This window comes from Vicugna pacos, chromosome 32, assembly GCF_048564905.1.
Source record: "Vicugna pacos chromosome 32, VicPac4, whole genome shotgun sequence".
In the NCBI taxonomy this organism is placed as follows: Eukaryota; Metazoa; Chordata; class Mammalia; order Artiodactyla; family Camelidae; genus Vicugna; species Vicugna pacos.
Window position 1 is genome coordinate 11,104,359 of NC_133018.1, and position 18,745 is coordinate 11,123,103.

Here is an 18,745-nt window from a genome sequence, read left to right on the forward strand (position 1 = left end):
TGAGAGCTGTGAGTTTCAGGTTGATTGGGGGATTTAGTGAGGAGGCAGCCTTGGAGACAGCCTTCCAGAGGAGTCTGAGGAGCAAAAGAGGTGGTGGTGGTGGGGTCCATGCATATATGATTTTGGTGATAGGGGTACGTGCAATCAACACATCTCAGTAGAAGGTTGCTGCTCGTCACGAGGACCAGATATCTCCGTTAATGATTTTAGTGCTCTTCTAGGTATGAGAAGATGCAAGAAATCAGGTTCCTAAAATTTCCTTTTGAAGATATCCGACTGTCGGCCTGTTCTGCCAGTTTTGCCAGAGCACAGAGTGCCTCATTCCGGACCTCCGCCCTGTACTCCTTTCGGGGTGTGTGGAAGGTCAGCGACTGCAGTGGCTCGTGACTTCATTCTTGTAGAACCAGATGATGAGTGACATTTTTTTTTTAGTTGTCAAATGCAAATTCAGGAATTCTGAGTCCTTTATGAGCACGATGCTGATGGGCTGATGGAGGGGGTGGAGGTGGGGGTTGGAGAGGACATCTGGCCCTGCCTGGTCACATTCAGAAGTCCCAGATTTGGGCTTTTGATGCAACCTCCATATGAGGAAGGCAGCAATCTTGAGTATTGAATTAATCTCTGTTCCAATGCAGCAGTGCCCCGATTGGGTGGTGGGGAGCTGGAGATGGTGGATACAAGATGATTAATTCTTTCTTTTGACCTCCTATGTAGTTCCATTTGTTTCAACAAGAATGTATCACTGCTAGTGGGGAGGGTGTAGCTTAGTGGGAGAGCATATGCTTAGCATGCAGGAGGTCCTGGGTTCATTCCCTGGTACCTCCACTAAAAAAAATTAAATAAATAAAAAACCTTAAGTACCTCTCCCACCCCCTCAAAAAGAATGCATCACTCCTGTGATTTGAAAACCATTGCATTAAGAAAATCAAGCATGTAAGAAAGAAAAAGACAAAATATTTGTCACTGTTGTTGACATCTTGCCTGGGCATTTTTAAAAAAAAAATCACTTTATTGAGATGTAATTCACAAAGCATGCAATTCACCCCTATACAGAGTATCAGTTTTAGAACATTTTCATCATCACACAAAGAAAGCCCATACCCGTTAGCAATCACTCCCCTCTCTCTAGCCCCTGGCAACCACCAACCTGCTTTCCGTCTGTGTGGCTTCTCCTATTCTGGACATTTCATGGAAACGGAATCATATAGTATGTGGCCTTTTGTGTCTTTCACTGAGCATCCCATTTTCAAGGTTCACCCACATTTAACATGTGTTCATGCTTCATTCCTTTTTATGTCTCAATAGTATTCCATTGCAGGGATAGACCACATTTTTTTTTATTATCCATTCAGCAGCTGATGGACATTGGTCTCTGAGCATATCGTCATTTTAACATATATTAAGAACTATGTACAGGTTTCCGTGTTCCATCATGTGAATGGGAACCCGAGACCCTAAGAGGCAGGGGGCTCACACGTCACCTTGGGGAGCAAATGGAGCAGAGAACCAGGTAGAGTGGCAGTTGATGGGGACATTCTGGCAGTCAGCTGCTAGACGGTCTTGGGGAAGAGTGGTTGTCGTCACGGTGCAAACCTCAGGGAGATCAGTCCATGCCTGTGACCCCAGCATCCAAGGCATATCATTTTCTATGTTTCAGTGAGTCAGTTTTCCTGCCAGGCCCAAGTTCAAATCCAACTTTTGCCTGGAACTTGCTGTGTGACCTTGGACAAGTCACTTAACCACTCTGGGCCTCAGTCTCTTTAGCTGATAGTAGTACCCACCTCTTAGATTTGTTATGGGGGACCTAATTAATGTCACGTTGCAAGGACAGTGCCCATCGAATGGTGGGCACTTAATAGGTGATGGCCATTTTCATTTTCTGTGACTCAAGAGGGCATTTGCATCACTAGTTCTGGGTAATGGGGCACAAGGGCTTTTCTCTCTGATCTAGTCCTCCTTTGAAAGGTTTTGAGAAGCAAGGGAGGAGTGATTCCCCATTCAACAGATGGGCAATCTGAGGTCCGGGTCTGTCCAATGCAGAAAGGCAGGGGCAGAGCTGGTAGTCCCAGGAGGATGGGTGGGAGTTTGGCTGCAGAACCTTGGGTAAGTTGCCTTCCTCACCTCTGCCTGCTGGCTCCGTTACATCACACAGTCCCGGGAAGTGTCCCCGAGAGTGGTCAGATCAGCGTGTCCTTGGCTGTGGGAAGTGGGAGGGCTGACGATTGTTTTCACAGATTGTAGAGGAACCAACAGCTCTCACCTCTGTTTGCGCTGGCTGACCAGCCCCAGAGTCTCCTGATTGCTTAAACGCCTCTGGCTCCTGAGTCCATCAGATCTGGGCTGAAACTGACATCCAGCTGTGAGACCTTGGGCTGGTCACCTAACTTCCCTTAGCCTCAGTCTCCTGCCCCGAGAAATGAGGACAATGATATCTACTGGATATTGCAAGACAGAGATAATGGCAGCCCAGTGTGAGGCATGAGGGAGGGGCTCAAAGAAGAGTAGTTGTTACTATGGTTACCTTTGGTGGTGGTATAATTATCCAGAACTCTCTTACACCTCTGGTCCGCTTTTCCCGAGTCCTCCCTCCAGACCTGACTCCTCATTCATGTTTATTCCCCTTCAGGTCTGGACTGGAGCCTCTTTGAGACTCTGCAGCCTGGCAGCTGCTGGAGAATCTCCCCAGGGGGACCATGAGCAGCCTGAGGGCAGGTTTGTTACTAACTTGTTCTCCGCTGGAATCCCCACGCCTCTGTCCATTCACTCAACATCCTATATTGCACAGGACAGCACCCGCACGGCACAACAAAGACTTGTCTGGCCATAAATGTCCGTAACACTGAGATTGAGAAATTCTGCTTAAGGTTAACATGAAACGAGACTATATCCTCCCTTGTTCTAACTTCTCTACTTCTGTTAATAGGACCAGGTAAAATTAATCAATCCCATACGGGCAAAATGTGCGTTATCTGGAAAGCTGTTTTTCTATGTCCAGCTGCTACTCAATCAACCCCAAGGAAGTTAAAAGATTTTTTTTTCTTGGTGAGATTGATACAACCCAGCCAGGCCTCCCTTGTTTTGGACTTGAAGCATTTCACCTCTGTGACCCTGACTGTAGGACTTGGCAGCTAGCCCTCTTCATTTTTGTTCCCCTGACTTCAACCCATCACTCGATTTGGCTGAGATCTTTTGGAACCCTCCTTGGGCCATTTGAGGGCGCTGTCTGTGGTGATAAGTCATCCCCCAAAATGACAAACAGCTCTTTGATGGGCCCTTATGACTAAAACTGGCCACAGCTCAGGTCAGGATCCCATGGCCACACTGGAGCTTCCCCCTTGGGGTTACCATCACCCGTCAACCAACATGTGATGGGTGGAATTGGTCCAAATGGCCTGTGAGGGATTTTGTCCAAAGTTCACTGAAAAAAAATCAAAATATTTGCAGTGGGAGTCAATCTCAGAGCACAAACCACATGTGCAACAAATGAAAACTTCTTCATTTCCCTCTAACTTGGCTTAATATTTATTTCAAACAGATAATTGGTTGGAGGCAGTGAGGGGATCCCCCTGCCCCGGGGGCGGGCGTGGCAGCGACATTCCAGGGCTGAGTCAACACAAGATGGAGTGGGGATGTTTCCTGGTCCTCAGTTGTCCCCCAGCCCAGCTTGCCTGGGGGACCTTCCTCATTCCCAGCCATGGGGATGTGGTGGGGGGGGGGGGCGGGCGCGTCTTGTCCCATAGTCTGGGACCTGCGGTAACCATTCCAGAGAGTTGTGGGGGACTCAAGGTGTCTACTTTCTCAGATCTCTGTTCCCTGAGGCAAAGGACATTCCCTGCTCGTAGGAATCCCCCACCTTCACTGCCCCTAGCAGCGTAGTGTGGTGTAGAATCCTATCTGCTGTTAATCTTTGATAACTTGAAATTAGCCACTGGGGCAGTGGTGACACCATCAGAGTCAGAAGATGCTACAGGTCAGGACTGCTTTCTTTCCTTCTCTTCTTTCTTCCTTCTTTTCTTTTCTTTCTCTTTCTCTCTCTGTTTCTGCTTCTCACTGTCTCTTCCAAGAAGTGAAAACTGAAAGAGAAACCGTAAACTGTAAAGTTCCTCGTTTTCTGGGTGTGGGGTTTTTAGAAGTTGCGGGCATCTGCATACCCACAAGATCCCCTGTTTACTTGGGGGACTTCCTGTCTCTGTTGGGTGACTGCCCTTTGGCTTTCACGTCATGCAGATCCTATCTCAGTGAGGAAATCAGCACACAAAGCTGAAGGATTGACTAACGCCCCCCCATCAGTGACAATAACAGCTCTCATGCTGGTCCACACCCACTTGTAGATTCTCCAGCCCCGTGCTGTCCAACACGGTGGCCCCTCGCCGCGTGCGGCTATTTAAATTTAATCAAAATTAAACCAAAGTTATAATTCAGCTCCTCAATTGCACAACCACATTTCAAGAGCTCGGTAGGCATGGGTGGTGAGGGGCTGCCGTATTGGACAGTGAGGATTATGGTGCATTTCCATGATGGCCCTGCCTCCTCGCCCCCCTTCTCCCTCACTCTCACCTCCCCGGTTTCCCCGGGACAACAATGTTATCGGCATTGATCTCCAGGAGTCTATCCAGGTATGGATACAATCATAGACTGGTATGTCAGGAATTTTAGTCATTTTTCTTTGTTTAAAAAAAAAAAGTCATTCTACCCCTGTTTGAGGAAAGCATCCTAGGAACTCGTTTGGAAAACTGGGGATTTTCGAAGGATGCACTAACCATTCCATCTCTAGATGGCTACTCTAACCTACAGAGCCTGGACTTGAGCTGTAACGTCTGGATTTCCAGCCTCCCAGCCAGCCCTGCTCACTTCAGACTGGCCCCCACACTCCTAACTGGCAAGAGTCAATTCCTTAATTCCTGCTGCTACCGCATGTCCTGAACTCAGTGGTTTTTGTATACTGGTGGATTCTATGGTTTGTTTCAAGTCTGAAGTCACGAGGAGCTTCTGTTAGCAACCGAGGATGCCTCAAGTTCACTCCTGAATGGGCTTTCCCTACAATTGCATGGCTTGCCCGTGCACTTGTGCTAATAAATGTATAAAAGCGTGTAGAAATGTGTAAAAGTTGGGCTGCTCTCTGGCTAGGCTGGTTGCTTGACTGCCTGATCCCCAGTTCTCTCGCCTGTGACTGCAACTGAGATTCTGTGGCTTGGAAATTATATGACATAGAGTCCAGGGGTAAACCTGCCAATCATGAGGGCCAATTGCCAGTATCCAAGATTCCAAGCCTCCTCTCTACGCAGTTCCCTTGCCCTGGGAACAAGAAGACCAGCTCAGGGTGAGGATGGTGACGTGAAGCTTAATAAATAATCCAGGAGTCTGGCCATGGCAGGTGTTTGGCAGCCTGAGATGGCCGGGACAGGGGCTGGCTGACGAATGTGGCTCTGGGAAGGGACAGAGTCAATGACCTGGCCCTCGCTCCAGCCTTTCCTACTCTCTAATGCAGTCACTCTGGCTTCCCCACCCCATCCTCCTCCAAGCCAGGAGCTCTGGAGCCAGCCCCTCTGGGTCCAAGCCCCTGACTCTGCCACTGCTGTGTGACCTTAGGAAAGTGACCTGGCCTCTCTGAACCAAGTCTGATTTTACAATGTTGATTTCATTACCCCCAAATTGTTGGAAGCATTCTGTGACAGTATGAAATCGTGTACCCAAACTTTGGGCATTCATGTTGCCTTTGCAATTTTGTCCACATTGTTGAATCACACTTTTTTGTAATTTTAGTTGTAAAAGCAAAACCTGCAACAGCAGCAAACACAGAGGACTTCCTCTATTTTACATCCGCTAACTCTTTTGACCTCACGTCAACTCCATTAGAAAAGCAGTATTTTATCCCCATCTTAGAGCTGAGGAAAAAAGGCACAGAGAGGTTAAAGTAACTTACCCAAGTTCCCATAGCCAGTAAGTGGCAGAGTTGGTATTGGAGCCTGGCTTCAGGGTCTGTGTTCTAATTGTCATGGAGAAGCATACTGCCTCTCCATGCCAGAAACTTACTGCTACTATTTAATTATTTTTAAACAGACTCCATTTTTAAACTTTAATACCTGCCTTGGCTTCCATGAAATCATGGGATTTTATATATATATATATATCTCCTAATACACACAGGAATAAATACCCAACTATTAAAAAACTTTTGGGAATCACTGGTCAACAAAATTGCTGAAAATGACCAGGGCTGGCATACAGTAGGTATGCAACAAATGCAGCTGTCATGCTTCTTTTCCAAGCTTGAGATGTGTGCTAAGGCCCTGCTCCTCCAGGAAGCCCTCCCTGATCACACTCCACCCCCAGCTGCCCTAGGGTGACCTTCTGCTCTCTGTCCTCCCGGAGGGGTTAAGGTTGTCACTGAATTGGTGTCTTCCTGTCCCCTCCAGGTTGGGGGCCCCCTCAGGGCATGAACTGGATTTTATCACTTCTGTGTCCCTAGGGCCCAGTCCAGGCCAGGACACCTGACAAGGATGGTGTATGTTTAATGTGAGGATGCAGATGAAGATGCTGAAGTCCTTATCAGGGATCATGACCAAGCAGTTCCACTTGTCCCCACGTGGCCAGGAGTTAAATCAAACCTGGGGAGATCACACACAGGCCAAGAAGGGCACAGACCATCTGGGCTGCCAGCTGCTTCCTGGACCTTACCTCCCATTTTACTTATAAGGAAACTGAGGCCCCCAGATGGATGTGACCAGTTCAGATTTACCCAGTGAGATGGTGGTAGAGACAAGGCGTGAATCTGATTGTGTCACTCCCCTGCCTAAAGCCTTCCATGGCTCCCTGGAGCCCCTGGGTGAGGTCCAGACTCTGGACTGGCACAGGCATCCTGTGTGCTCTGATCCTTGCCCACTTCTCTAGCCCTAAGCCCACCTGATGCCCCATCCTTGCCTTCTCTGTTCCAATTCTACTGGACATCTTTCCGTTCCTGCAACACACCATGCATTTCAGTTTCAGACCTTTGCTTTCCATGTTCCTAATTCCTGGCTCTGCTCAGTCTCCTCTTCCAGGAAGCCTTCCCGGCCCCAGGGGCCAGGTAAACTACTTACTCTGGGCACCCACAGCCCTGCCCTACCTCTGCCTGCCAACATCTGATGGCACTGATCATAATTGCTCTCCAGTGGTCCTCTCGGGCTTCTTGAGGGCAGGGGACATGCTGCCTTGTTTGAGGCTAAAGTTCCCAGGGCTCGACACATAGTAAGTGTTCAATAAATATTCATTGAATGAATAAATCAATTGTTAGAGTCATTTATTTGAACAATAAATAATTGTTTGGGTTCCAATGTTGGGTGTAAAATATCAGAGATGAGAAGCTTCGGAAAAAACCATGTCTTTCTCACGTGACAGATAACAATTGTTTCTTTGTCCTCATTTTTTCTCGTCTCAGAGCTAAGCTGATCCTGACCGTGGTCCAGGGGAAGTGGCTTGGCGTTTGGGACAAGCACTGGGCTTGGCAGTGAAGTCTGATCTTGTCCCTTTTCTCCTCCAGCGAGAGTTGTCCCTTTAACACGGGAGGAGGGGCCAAGGCTGCAGGAGGCTGCAGGGAGCTGGCAGAGCTGGTGCCAGGCAGGCTGAGGCCCAGCTGGCCTGGGGACCTTTCAGAAGGAAGGTAAGGGGGGCCTGGGGCCCAAATAGGGCCCTGGGGCTCTGTGTGCATCTGTGAATGTGAGCAGAGGTTAGTCTGGAAGGTTCTGGGGCTGAGTGACAGCTGAGTGGATGGGAAGTGGGAGGGTGAGAGTGACTTAAGTGTTCCTAGGAACATGAGTTCAGCTCAGGGGCCCTGTTATGATGTGGAGAAGAAGGCAGCTCCCCAGAACTTGAGGGTAGGGGAGCAACTTTCTGCCTCCAGAGGGGCAGGGCGGGACATTCTACCAGCCAAGGGCTGGCCGGGGTCTTCCAGGCTTGGCACTAGGAACTTGGTTGTGGAGTGTCACCCTGATGGGCAAGAAGGGGGAAAATGTAGTTAGTTGGTGTTTACCCCAATTCACAGGAGCAGCAGGTGAGGTCCAGTAAGGAAAAGTGACTTGGCCAAGGGACTTGCTGGGACCAAATCCAAGCCCTGGGTTTCCCAGTGCACTGCTCCATGGCAAACAGGGCGCAGGGCCCCCACCTCATTGTCAGCAGCTGCCACATGCCGAGGGAGCTATGTGTCTCCAGGTCAAGGCCTCAGGTCTGGGAGGCCGGTGCCCTGGGGGTGTCTGGGTTTGATAAGGCTTTTGGCCATTCGGGGTTTGTTCATTTGACTGACACCTGCCATCCTTTACTGGGCGGTTGGTACAACCAAGAGGCTGGAGGAGCCTGGGGATCAAGCCAGGAGCATTTAGCTCCTAAGGACAAGCAGTAGTTAAATACTTGATGTTCACACCTTTAATAATAATAATAATAATATAATAAAATATACATGATGGATAAGAGCACACATGTCAAATCACTCCTGCTTAAGTTTGAATCCAACAGCCATTTCTAGCTGTATGACCTTGGACAAGTTACTTAACCTCTCTGGGTCTCAGGCTTATTGTCTATAAAGTGGAATTAATAACTGAACCTATCTCAGGGTTATAATGATGTTATGAGAAAATATAAGGGGCCTGGCACAGTGCCTGGCTCACAGTAAGTCCTGCATAACTCTCAGCTATTATTATGTGTCAGGCAGAGTTGATGCCATTATTATATGGCCCCACTTAATCCTCCTGATGATCCTGTGGTACACAAGCTTTTCTCTCAGTTTGTTGTGTGGTTAGTTCCTTCTCATTATTCAGGTCTCAGTTTTAATGGTCATCTCCTCCAAGAGGCCTTTCCTGACCTCCCAGCCCAAAGTAGGTCCCCTTGTTCTTCTCTTTGAGACTCCCTATATGCATGTTTAGCTCTTAGCAGTTTTTACCATTTCTGATTATTTTGTTTATCTATACAGGGATTTGTCAAATGCTGATCCCCTTATCTGACTATAAGTCACTCCAAGAGTAGATGTCTGTCTTGTTCACCATGGTATCCCCAGTTCCTAGGTCAGGGCCTGCACCTTGTAGGTGCCCTGTACACATGCTAGAGCAAGGATGAGCGTCCTAGCATTGTTAGAAGGCCCAAAAGAGAGAACACCTCCAAAGGACTCAGCCAATTTCTGGCAGATAATAGAGATTCAACAAAGGATAGCCATTATTATTATTCATCTTCACCATAACTTGTGAGTTGGGATTGTTATTCCCATTCTACAGAAGGGGAAACAGGCACAGAGAGATCGAGACACTTGTCTGGGTCACACAGCCAGGAAGTCATACCTAGTTTCTAACTTTGGTCTCTGATTGACCCCAAAGCCAACATTCTTAGGCCCTGGGGCTGAGGTGAGGCCCAGGCCAGGGTATGCTGGGTTTGGGTGACCCATGGGCTGCTCTCCACCAAAGATATACCCTGCTCAAGAATTGCCCTGGATAGAACTGGGTGGAGGGGGTTCAGCCTTTGCCCTGCCTGGGAAATCCCAGGGACACCCCCAAAAGGGCCCGGGGTCAAATCCAGGGATGAGAGACCTGGAACCCTCTGATGGGGTGACCCCAGCCCTGAACTAAGTAAGCGTGGACAAGAAGTTTGAGCTTGCGGTGGGTGGGAGAGGTTGCAGTGTGCTCCTCCTAGTGGCAAGTAGTGGAATGGCAGGGGTGGCCCAGCACTTTTCTTCTGAGGAAAAAAGGCATAGTGTTTGCTCCTTAAAAAAAAATATCCTTCTATTTTCCCTCCCTCCTGATTTCCCTCCCTCTCTGCTTCTCGCCCTTACATATTGGTTCATTCATGCACTCACTCACCTGCATTTTGGCTTAAAACCTTCCAGCGGCTTCCCGTAACAAGTGGGCTTAGAGTAACATCCCACCTCCCATCTGTGGGCTGCAACACCCTTCCCTGCCAGCATCCTTGCCCACTTCTCCTTGCTCACTTTCTACTCTCACTTCCTGCTCTCACCTCCCCCCATCCCTTCCCACCGCACCAACACCCCAAGTTCACAACTCTTTCAAGGTTTTGGTTCCCTCTGCTGTTCCCTCCGCAGGAATGCTTTTCCCTTCATAAAAGTTCCCCCTTTGAGAACTTGCAGATCAAAAGAGAGTGGAATTACCTCTCAACCAACCAAAATGCCCAGCTCCCATCTGCATCCCAGTTCAAACTGTTAAAAACCCTCAACCGTCACCAACTGCAAAATGGACTGTTTACCACATTTAATGAGACGCTTAGAAATGTGAACAATTAGCAGATATTTGATGCTATTACGAAATTGTCATTAATATTTTTAGATGTGATAATGGTATTGTAATTACATTTAAAAAAATTAGCATCGCTGTGGTATAATTTCCGTTAACATAAAATTAGCTTGCTTGAGGTTAGAATTTCAAGAGTTTGAACAGATAAATGTATATTGTTTTGAAACTGTGTATCTACAGTGTTTAAAAAGAGTTCTTTACTTGTAGAGAGACATGCGGAAATTTTTACAAATGAAATAATAGGGGAGGAAAATATATTAATAATAAAGGAGGAAAAAATAATTCAGGAAGAGAGATTGGGTACAGGTATGAAGGAAACAAGGCAGCTGATGATGGTTGAAGCTGAGCGATGGTTACACCGGAGCTTCGTTAGACAGTTCTTGACACTTTAGCTGTGTTTAAATTTTTCATCGTATAAGTTTAAAGAATGTATCTCTCCTGGGAGAAGTCTTTCCTGACTACCCTCGCCAAGATGGCACTCCGTCCCCGCCCCAGCTAGGTCCCTCCTGTTTGAAATTCTGTGATCCTATCTCTCCAACTAGAATGTGCACCCTGGCCAAGCAAGGGCTGCCTCTGACTTGGCTAACCCTGGGTCCCCGAACCTGGAACTGCCTAGCACATAATAGGCCCTCAGCAATTTTTTAAAAAATTGAAGTATAGTCAGTTTACAGTATGTCAATTTCTGGTGTACAGCAAGTAATGTTTTTTTGAATGAATGAATGATGAATGAATGAATTCTCCTACTCTCATTCATTCATCACCATACATTGGCCACATTCTACAACCCCAGCACTGTGGGCGGCAATAGTTATGGAAATAAAAATCCCCTGGTCCAAACCTCCTTGTCCAGATGGGGAAACTGAGGCCCAGAGAGGCCCATATACCTGCCCAGAGCCTCACAGCTTGGCAGCGACATGAGACTAAGATAGCCAAGCGCAGGGGCTTCTCCCCCTCCCCTGGTTAAAGGGACCCTTGCCTGGAGCTGCCTGGGCTGTGACATTCGTGTCTTCCCGCCAGCCCTCCAGGTGGTTGCGGGAATGGAGGACTGCCTGGCTGAGTGTGCTAAGGGGCGACACTTCCACGTAATCACGCCCCTGCTGGAGAGCTGGGCGCTGTCCCAGGTGGCGGGCATGACTGTCTTCCTCAAGTATGAGAATGTGCAGCCGACTGGCTCCTTCAAGATCCGTGGCATCGGGCACTTCTGCCAGCAGGTGAGGGTGTAGAGGCAGGAGGGGAGAGGTGAGGTTGTAGAGATGGGAGGGGAGAGCTGTGGGCAGGATGAGGGGCAAGGAGGACCGGTGTGGGGTGGGGAGGGTCTAACTCCATCCCACACAGGCCTCCATGACACCAGCTTGGGTCAACCCCCACCCCCATTCCCTCTCTTCCCAGGTGGCCAGGAAAGGATGCAGACACCTGGTGTGCTCCTCAGGTGAGCCCACCCCTTTCCACTTCATGAGGATCCTCAGGGCTGGGGGTAGGGGTGGAGAGGCTGGCTGGAGCCGCAGCAGGTGTCCAGAGCTCCACCTCTTAAAGGACCAGCCTCATCAAGATCATGGTCAGATGGCGTTTTGGCAGGTCCTTTCCCAGCCCTCTTCCCATCATTCAGACCTCCTGGTGGTAAGTGATAGAAACTCAATTCATACAGGTTCAAGTTACAGGCTCCAAGAACTCAAAACTTCTTGGGATAGCTGGCTTTCAGGCACAGCTGGATCCAGGAGCTCTCCTCTGTATCTCTCCTTTTCTTGGCCTGTCTTGCCTCTAAACTAACTTTACTCTTGTATAGACCTCATGGTAGCAAGATGGCCATCAGGAGTTTTAGACTTGCCTCCTACCATCCTACCAACCCTACTGAAAAGGGAGCATCGCTTCCCAGCGGTCTCCTCAATCCATGAATTGTTCTTTTTGGCCCAGCTTGTATCATGTACTCATCCCTGAACCAGTCATGGGCCAGGTGATTGAGTTCTCTGAGTGACTCCACCTCGATCGCGTGTCCATCTCTGGGGCCGATGGTGGGGCATATTAATGTAGGGAAGGACTGACTCTCAAGGGGAAATGGAGGGGGTGGGGGAGCAGTGTGTCAAGAGGCTAAAGCCACTGCCCATGCATGCCCTTCTACTGCCTCCTCAGGTGGAAACGCAGGCATCGCTGCTGCTTACGCTGCTCGGAAGCTGGGCATCCCGGCCACCGTTGTGCTCCCCGAAGGCACCCCTCTGCACGTGGTGAGGAGGCTGCAGGGGGAGGGGGCCGAGGTTCAGTTGACCGGAAAGGTAAGGACCCCAAGAAGGGGAAACCAGCGGGAGAGGGCTGTTTCCCTTTCACCCCTGCCTCGCCCCTAAGACAGTCTGCCTCCTTTTCCTTTGGATGAACTCTGCCTCCGACCCAGCCTTCTCTTACGATGGCTGAGCTGGGGGATGAGGATGTGATGTGTATGAATGACTAGGACCTCTCAGCTTGCCTCTTCCCACCTTGAGAAGACTTTTCCTGCACAAACCCAGGAGGGACGGGAAGCTGGAGATTACCAGGAGCGTATCTGTCTCCCTGCATCCTCCCTAACACTTCGCATTATCCACCGATACATTTTTTACTATTCAGTAAGACAGCACCACAGGCTGGTGGGCTGCGTTCTGCAGCGTGGCAGCAAATGGCTCCCGCCTGGATTCTGGAAAGCACGTGGCCTCCGTTTGTTCACTCGGAAGCCTCTGCCTTTGTCCCAGGAGTTGGCTGGGCCCACGCCAGCTCTGGTCCCATCTGCGGGGGTCTCTCTAGCCCCTTGGATCCTGGAGCCATCCAGGAGGCCGCAGGCTCTGCTCCAACCTCTGTGGCCATCTGATTCCCAAGTCTTCTGAAGGCCTCGGTTTCTCTTTAGGTCTGGGATGAGGCCAATCTGAGGGCGCAAGAGTTGGCCAAGAAGGATGGCTGGGTGAACGTCCCCCCGTTTGACCACCCCCTGATATGGTAAGGCTGGTCCCCGTCCCCCCATCCCTAACGGAGCTCAGAGCTGAGAGAACCTTGAATCAGGTCCTCCCATTGGACAGAAGGGGAGACTGAGGCCCAGAGAGGAGAAGAGGCTTGGAAGCCAGGCACACTGGGGTCCAGCCCCTGCCTCTGCCACTTGTGAGCTGTGTGACTGTGTGTGAAGCGTCTCACCACGCCACACCTCAGTTTCCATGTGTGTAAAGTGGAAATGCTGATAAGAAATCCCCTTAATGGATTGTGTACTTTGGGGCACACTTAATCCACTTTTTCTTCCCTCAAACCCTAGAGATGGGTTTTTATACCCATTTTTCCAGGTGAGGAGATGGAGGCACAGAGGGGTCGAGCCACTTTCCAAAGATCACACAGGTAGTAAATGGCAGAGACCTTGGGTCCCAGGCCCTGGACTTAAGTCGGGCTGGTTCCAAGTGACACGCTGGCCTCCTCTTAAGCAGACACATGAACGTTGCCTCTTTCCCACGTTGTGGAATGGAGTCAATGGGCAGACTGAGGAAGGGCCTGGGAGGCTGAGGAAGCGGAGAAGAATGAGTGAATGAGAAAACTGAGTGGATGAGCGCTGAGCGAGCTAAGGCTGGCAAGGTCTCCCCCACCAGCTTTGGGTGGGGAGGGGATGGCGATGTCGGGAGTCTGTGTGGTCGTGAGCCTTTGGGACCAGGGCCTCCCCCAACCCTGCCCGCCTCTTCCCCCCGCTCTTCCTGCAGGGAGGGCCATAGTAGCCTGGTGCGGGAGCTGAAGGCAGTGCTGGGGACCCCACCAGGCGCCCTGGTGCTGGCAGTGGGGGGCGGAGGTCTCCTGGCCGGGGTGTCGGCCGGTCTGGCAGAGGTGGGCTGGCAACACGTGCCCATAATCGCCATGGAGACGCAAGGGGCACACTGTTTCAACGCGGCCATCAAGGCAGGCAGGCTGGTTACGCTGCCGGACATCACAAGGTAGGCGTGGGCTGGAGCATTTGTGGGACGCTGGGGCTTCTCAGTCCCAGTTAGTGGGGGTGGGGACACTCAAGAGGGTCTCCTTAATCCTGCAAACATAGCTGATCTACGGGACTTTTCATTCTCCACTTAAACCCATCAACGCATTCCCCCAAATCTGGACCCTGCACTCCAGCCGCTGGTCTGTCCTCCTGTCCTTTGAATGGGTCACGCTGTTCCCCACCTCCACACGTTTGCACAGTCCATGTCCTCTGCCCAGAAGCCCCAGAGTTCCCCGTTCTCCTTTTAGCTGGGTTCTCACCACTCTGGGAGATTTTCCCATAACCCTGGCTTAGGAGGTTCCCCTTCCAAATTCTTTCTCACAGCATCCTCCTCCCGTGGGCATTTATTTACTTCTCCTTGGTTACTGCTGACTGCCCTTCCCACCCTTGGTTCATGACCACAGCAATAACAAAAACTGCAACTAACACCTCTGTGGAACTTACTATCTATCAGGCTCTATTCTGAGCCCTTGAAATGTTTGTACTCAGTCCCCACGACCACTTTGTGAGCCAGCTATCGATATTATCCCCATTTTTCAGGTTAGGAAATTGAGACTCAGAGAGGTGAAGTGACTTTCCCAAGCTCACACAGCTCGGGTGGAGACAAGGTTTGAAACCAGGCAGCAGAGGCTGTGCTCCGGGCCCCTGAGGGCTCAGAGTCACTTCTCATGGGCTCAGCAAAGGCTCTCCCAGGCCTGAGACACTGCCCAGCTCTGGAAAATTACGAGCAGAGAGGTGATCCTAGGCATGGAGATCAAGTGCATGGACTCTGGGGCCAGCCCACCTGCATTTGAACCCATGTTCTGCTCCTGATCAGCTGTGTGTCCTTGAGCCAGTTACTCAACATCTCTGAACTTCAGTTTCCTGACCTCTAAAGTGGAACTTATAATTTCTAGCTCCACGGGTGACTGTGAGGATTAAAATGGAAAATCCATGCATCCAGAACCTTGTAGACATTCAATAAATATTAGCTATCGTCTAGATATGATAAACGGTTATTAATGAATAAAATTTTGGAAGTCCTTTCCTACGCTTGGCCTTCTGGGGTCTGCGAGGAACCGCACAGTCACGGTTGTAGAGTCAGAGGGAGTGTTTCTGGGACACGCTATTGTTGAGCGCTTCCTCTCATCCAAGTGCTGCTCGAGACTCTTGAAATGCCGAGCCGGGGCCCGTTGCAGGATGGGAGGGGGCCTGTGGCTGGGGAGGGCCGGGGCTTTGCAGGGAGGAGACCTGATTTGCCAGTTTTCCTCCACATCCCTGCACTCCCTGCCCCTCCTCGCCTGCTCCTCAGTGTGGCCAAGTCCCTGGGTGCCAAGACGGTGGCTGAGCGGGCCCTAGTGTGTGCGAAGGAGTTTAAGATCTTCTCTGAAGTCGTGGAGGATGCTGAGGCCGTGAATGCCGTGCAGCAGTTCCTGGGTGAGTGAGCACTGCCCACCCATGTCACCACCCGGCTCGGTACCTTAAGAAGTCCCTGGATCCCCTAGAGAGAGCTTATACTCCCTTGTCTGTCTCCTCAGCGCCTATGGCAGGGCTGAGTATACACTAATCTGCAATAAATGCTCGATGAATAGATGGAAGGGGTGGGGGTGGAGAAGGAGTGTGCTGTGCTGTCTGTAGCCTCCAGGCTTCTGTACACCCTCTTTTCCCCTCTAGTTACCCATCCTGGGCCCTGCTCCCTATTGGTTTCACATAACTAAATGCTACTCAGCCATCACGGCACCTCCTCCAGGAAGCCTCCTCTGATCTCCCACCCCCACCCAACCTGGCGTGAAGACTTCCTGTGCGCCAGTCCCACCAATCTCATAACTGCTGGGTTCTTATCCATTTACATCACTAGACTGTGAACTCTATGAGGGCGGGGGCTGGTGTGTCGCGTTCACTGTTGTGTCCTTCTTAGCACGAGGCCTGGCGGGGAGTGGGCACTGGGAAAATATTTGTTGAATGAATGGATGAATGTATGAGTGAGTAGGAAGGTGGATAATGGATAGATGGATGGATGGGTGGATGGACGGACAGATTGATGGACAGTCAATTGACAAATGACATAGAAATGGATGGATGGATGGGTGGACACATTGATTAATGGACACATTGATGGATGGACAGCTAGGCAGTCAAATGATGGATAGGGGATAGATGGATGAATGGATGAATGGATGATTACATTGATTGATGGATACATTGATAGATGGACAGACAGAGTCTAATGATGGATAGAGGAATGGATGGATGGATGGAAAGATAGGTGAAGGGCGGATGGATGGAGGGATAGACGGTCAGATTGATGGATGGAGAGAGAGTCAGACAAATGCTGGCTTGTGAGGTGGATGGCTGGATGGCCGGCTGGACGGATGTGCAGTGCCCAGAGCCTGCTGAGCCCTAACTGACTTAACTCCCTTTCTCTCCTCTCCTCCACCCCCGTCCCCCTATTCTGGGCAGATGACGAACGGATGTTGGTGGAGCCTGCCTGCGGGGCAGCCTTAGCTGCCATCTACTCAGGCACCTTGGGGAGGCTCCAGGCTGAGGGCTGCCTACTCCCTTCTCTGGCCTCAGTTGTGGTCATCGTGTGCGGAGGCAATAATATTAACAGTGGAGAGCTGCAGACTCTGAAAACCCAGCTGGGCCAGGACTGATGGCTTCTGGTTTGAGAGGACTGGCTGGGCCCCAGGGATCCCCAAGAGGCTCCTGGACACTCTGATAGCTAGCTGAGGAGCCTCTGTGCTCATAGATGGCAGTGGAAACTACCCTGTGCTGTTGTGCCGGACGCCTCCTGCAGGAAGCCCTCCTGAACTGCTCCCTTTGGCTCCCCTGCCCCTCTGGCCAATAACCCCTTTCTGAGATGAATTTGTAACTCCAGCAGGTCCACTTTCCCCACCTCCACGAACCCAGAGAAGGCACACAGCAACTGTGATGAGGCAATTCTTTTTACGTCTCTCAACTTGGGTGACAAAGCCGAGGATTTCAAACTCGGGTTTCTATTCTTTAAAAAAAATTTTTTTATATTAACTTTTTAAATCTTTAATTTAAAAAAATTTAATAAAATTTAATAAATTTTTAATAATTTAAAAAACTTTTAAATTTTATTATTTTATTTTATTTTTTTAGGTGGGAGGTAATTAGGTTTATTTATTTAATAATCCCTGGAGGTATCAGGGATTGAAACTAGGACCTCGTGCATGCTAAGCAAGCATTCTAGTATTGAACTATACCCTCCCCCATTTAAAAATTTCTTTAAAATATCTTAAACTTTTTTTTTTCAAATTCGAGTTTCTAAGGGAATCCAGCCAGGCTGAGCTCCTAACCGGCTTGCCTTACTCAGGAGACTTGCTCAGGTAGGGAAGGGGATGCTCTGTCACTTCAGGTCTGGGCAGGTGAGGACAATATCACTTGTCTTTATCAGGTGCTTGTCATTTGCCAGAAAAGAAGAACTCTATTCATTGTCCTCTTTAACGTTCTCAAAGGCACTAGGAAGTGGAAACCATTACTGTCATCCCTGTCCTACAGATGGGGAAACTGAAGCACGGGACAGTGACATAACTCCTTCAAGGTCACACAGGCTGGAATGTGGCCCAGCCAGCTTCAAACGCTGTGATTTTCAATATGCCCCTATTTCTTGGACCTCCGCCTTCTTTGTATGGGAGTCGGTGGTGGTGGGACATTGGAGAAAGAGGTAGGACCTGCAGGTCGGTCTGGACACATCTGGGAGTCACAAAGAGGTGGGTACCGGTCCTGGTGGTGGGGTACCTGCCACCCGTGGGAAGGATCTCTTTGGAAACTGGAAAGAAAAATGAGAATTTTTTTGAGCCACCAGGGGGCAGCAAAGTGTCTCCAATGGGGAAGCGGGGTCTCAAGTCAGGTGAGATCTGCCCCTGGGTCTTCCTTGACTCTACCCCCAGCTGGAGGTGCTGAGGTCCTAGAGGTGGATGGGCTTACAGTGTCCTGGCATGGGGGAGCCCTCTCCAACCCCTCACAGCGCTGCAGGAAAAAAAGGCTCAGGGAGAGCGGGGCCCACCCTGTGAACCCACGGCAGATCTCGCTCCTGGGTCCCACTGAGGAGCTGCCTTATGAGGGCTGTGTGAACTTGGGCAAGTGCCCTCCCCTCTCTGGGCCTCGGGCTGCCCCTCTGTGCTGGAGGAGGCCCACTTGCTGCTCCCCATCTCCTTTCCTTTGCTCAAGCGGTTCCTTCCACCAAGTGCCTCCTCTTTTTCTCAAGAGGAGGGTTTGAGAGTGGCTGTGGCCTCCCTCTGCTTCTCTGCTGTCTTGGTCTCATCTGCCCTTTGACCCCAGACATTGCCCTGGACTGCCAGGTCTGCCCCTCCAGAAGCTTCCAGGACCCAGACCTGTTTCCTTGGAGTCATACTGTGTGAGTTCCCAGAAGAGAGGAGACACTGAGAGCCCCAGAGCTGGACCCAGCCAGATTTGAGCCTGGACTCTGTTCCGACGTACTAGCCTGGTGACTTTGAGTGAGTGATGCTCCCGTTCAGTGCCTCAGCGTTCTGATCGGTAAAGCAGGTTG

General features: G+C 50.3%; 1 protein-coding gene across 1 annotated transcript; it reads left to right on the forward strand.

Moving 5' to 3' along the window:
- The first annotated feature begins 7,569 nt into the window (after nucleotides 1-7,569).
- Nucleotides 7,570-17,073, forward strand: SDSL (serine dehydratase like). Its single transcript, XM_015239671.3, has 8 exons — nucleotides 7,570-7,639; nucleotides 11,283-11,476; nucleotides 11,655-11,694; nucleotides 12,393-12,532; nucleotides 13,132-13,220; nucleotides 13,961-14,188; nucleotides 15,521-15,645; nucleotides 16,669-17,073. The coding sequence occupies exons 2-8, from the start codon at nucleotides 11,303-11,305 to the stop codon at nucleotides 16,860-16,862; spliced, it is 990 nt and encodes a 329-aa protein (XP_015095157.1). The 5' UTR covers nucleotides 7,570-7,639; nucleotides 11,283-11,302; the 3' UTR covers nucleotides 16,863-17,073.
- Nucleotides 17,074-18,745: the final 1,672 nt, after the last annotated feature.

Coding starts and splice junctions, on each gene's coding strand:
- SDSL (XM_015239671.3), top strand. CDS start 11,303: ATGGAGGACTGCCTGGCTGAGTGTGCTAAGGGGCGACACTTCCACGTA. Junction 13,221..13,960: donor TTTGACCACCCCCTGATATG/GTAAGGCTGGTC, acceptor CTCTTCCTGCAG/GGAGGGCCATAGTAGCCTGG. Junction 14,189..15,520: donor ACGCTGCCGGACATCACAAG/GTAGGCGTGGGC, acceptor CCTGCTCCTCAG/TGTGGCCAAGTCCCTGGGTG.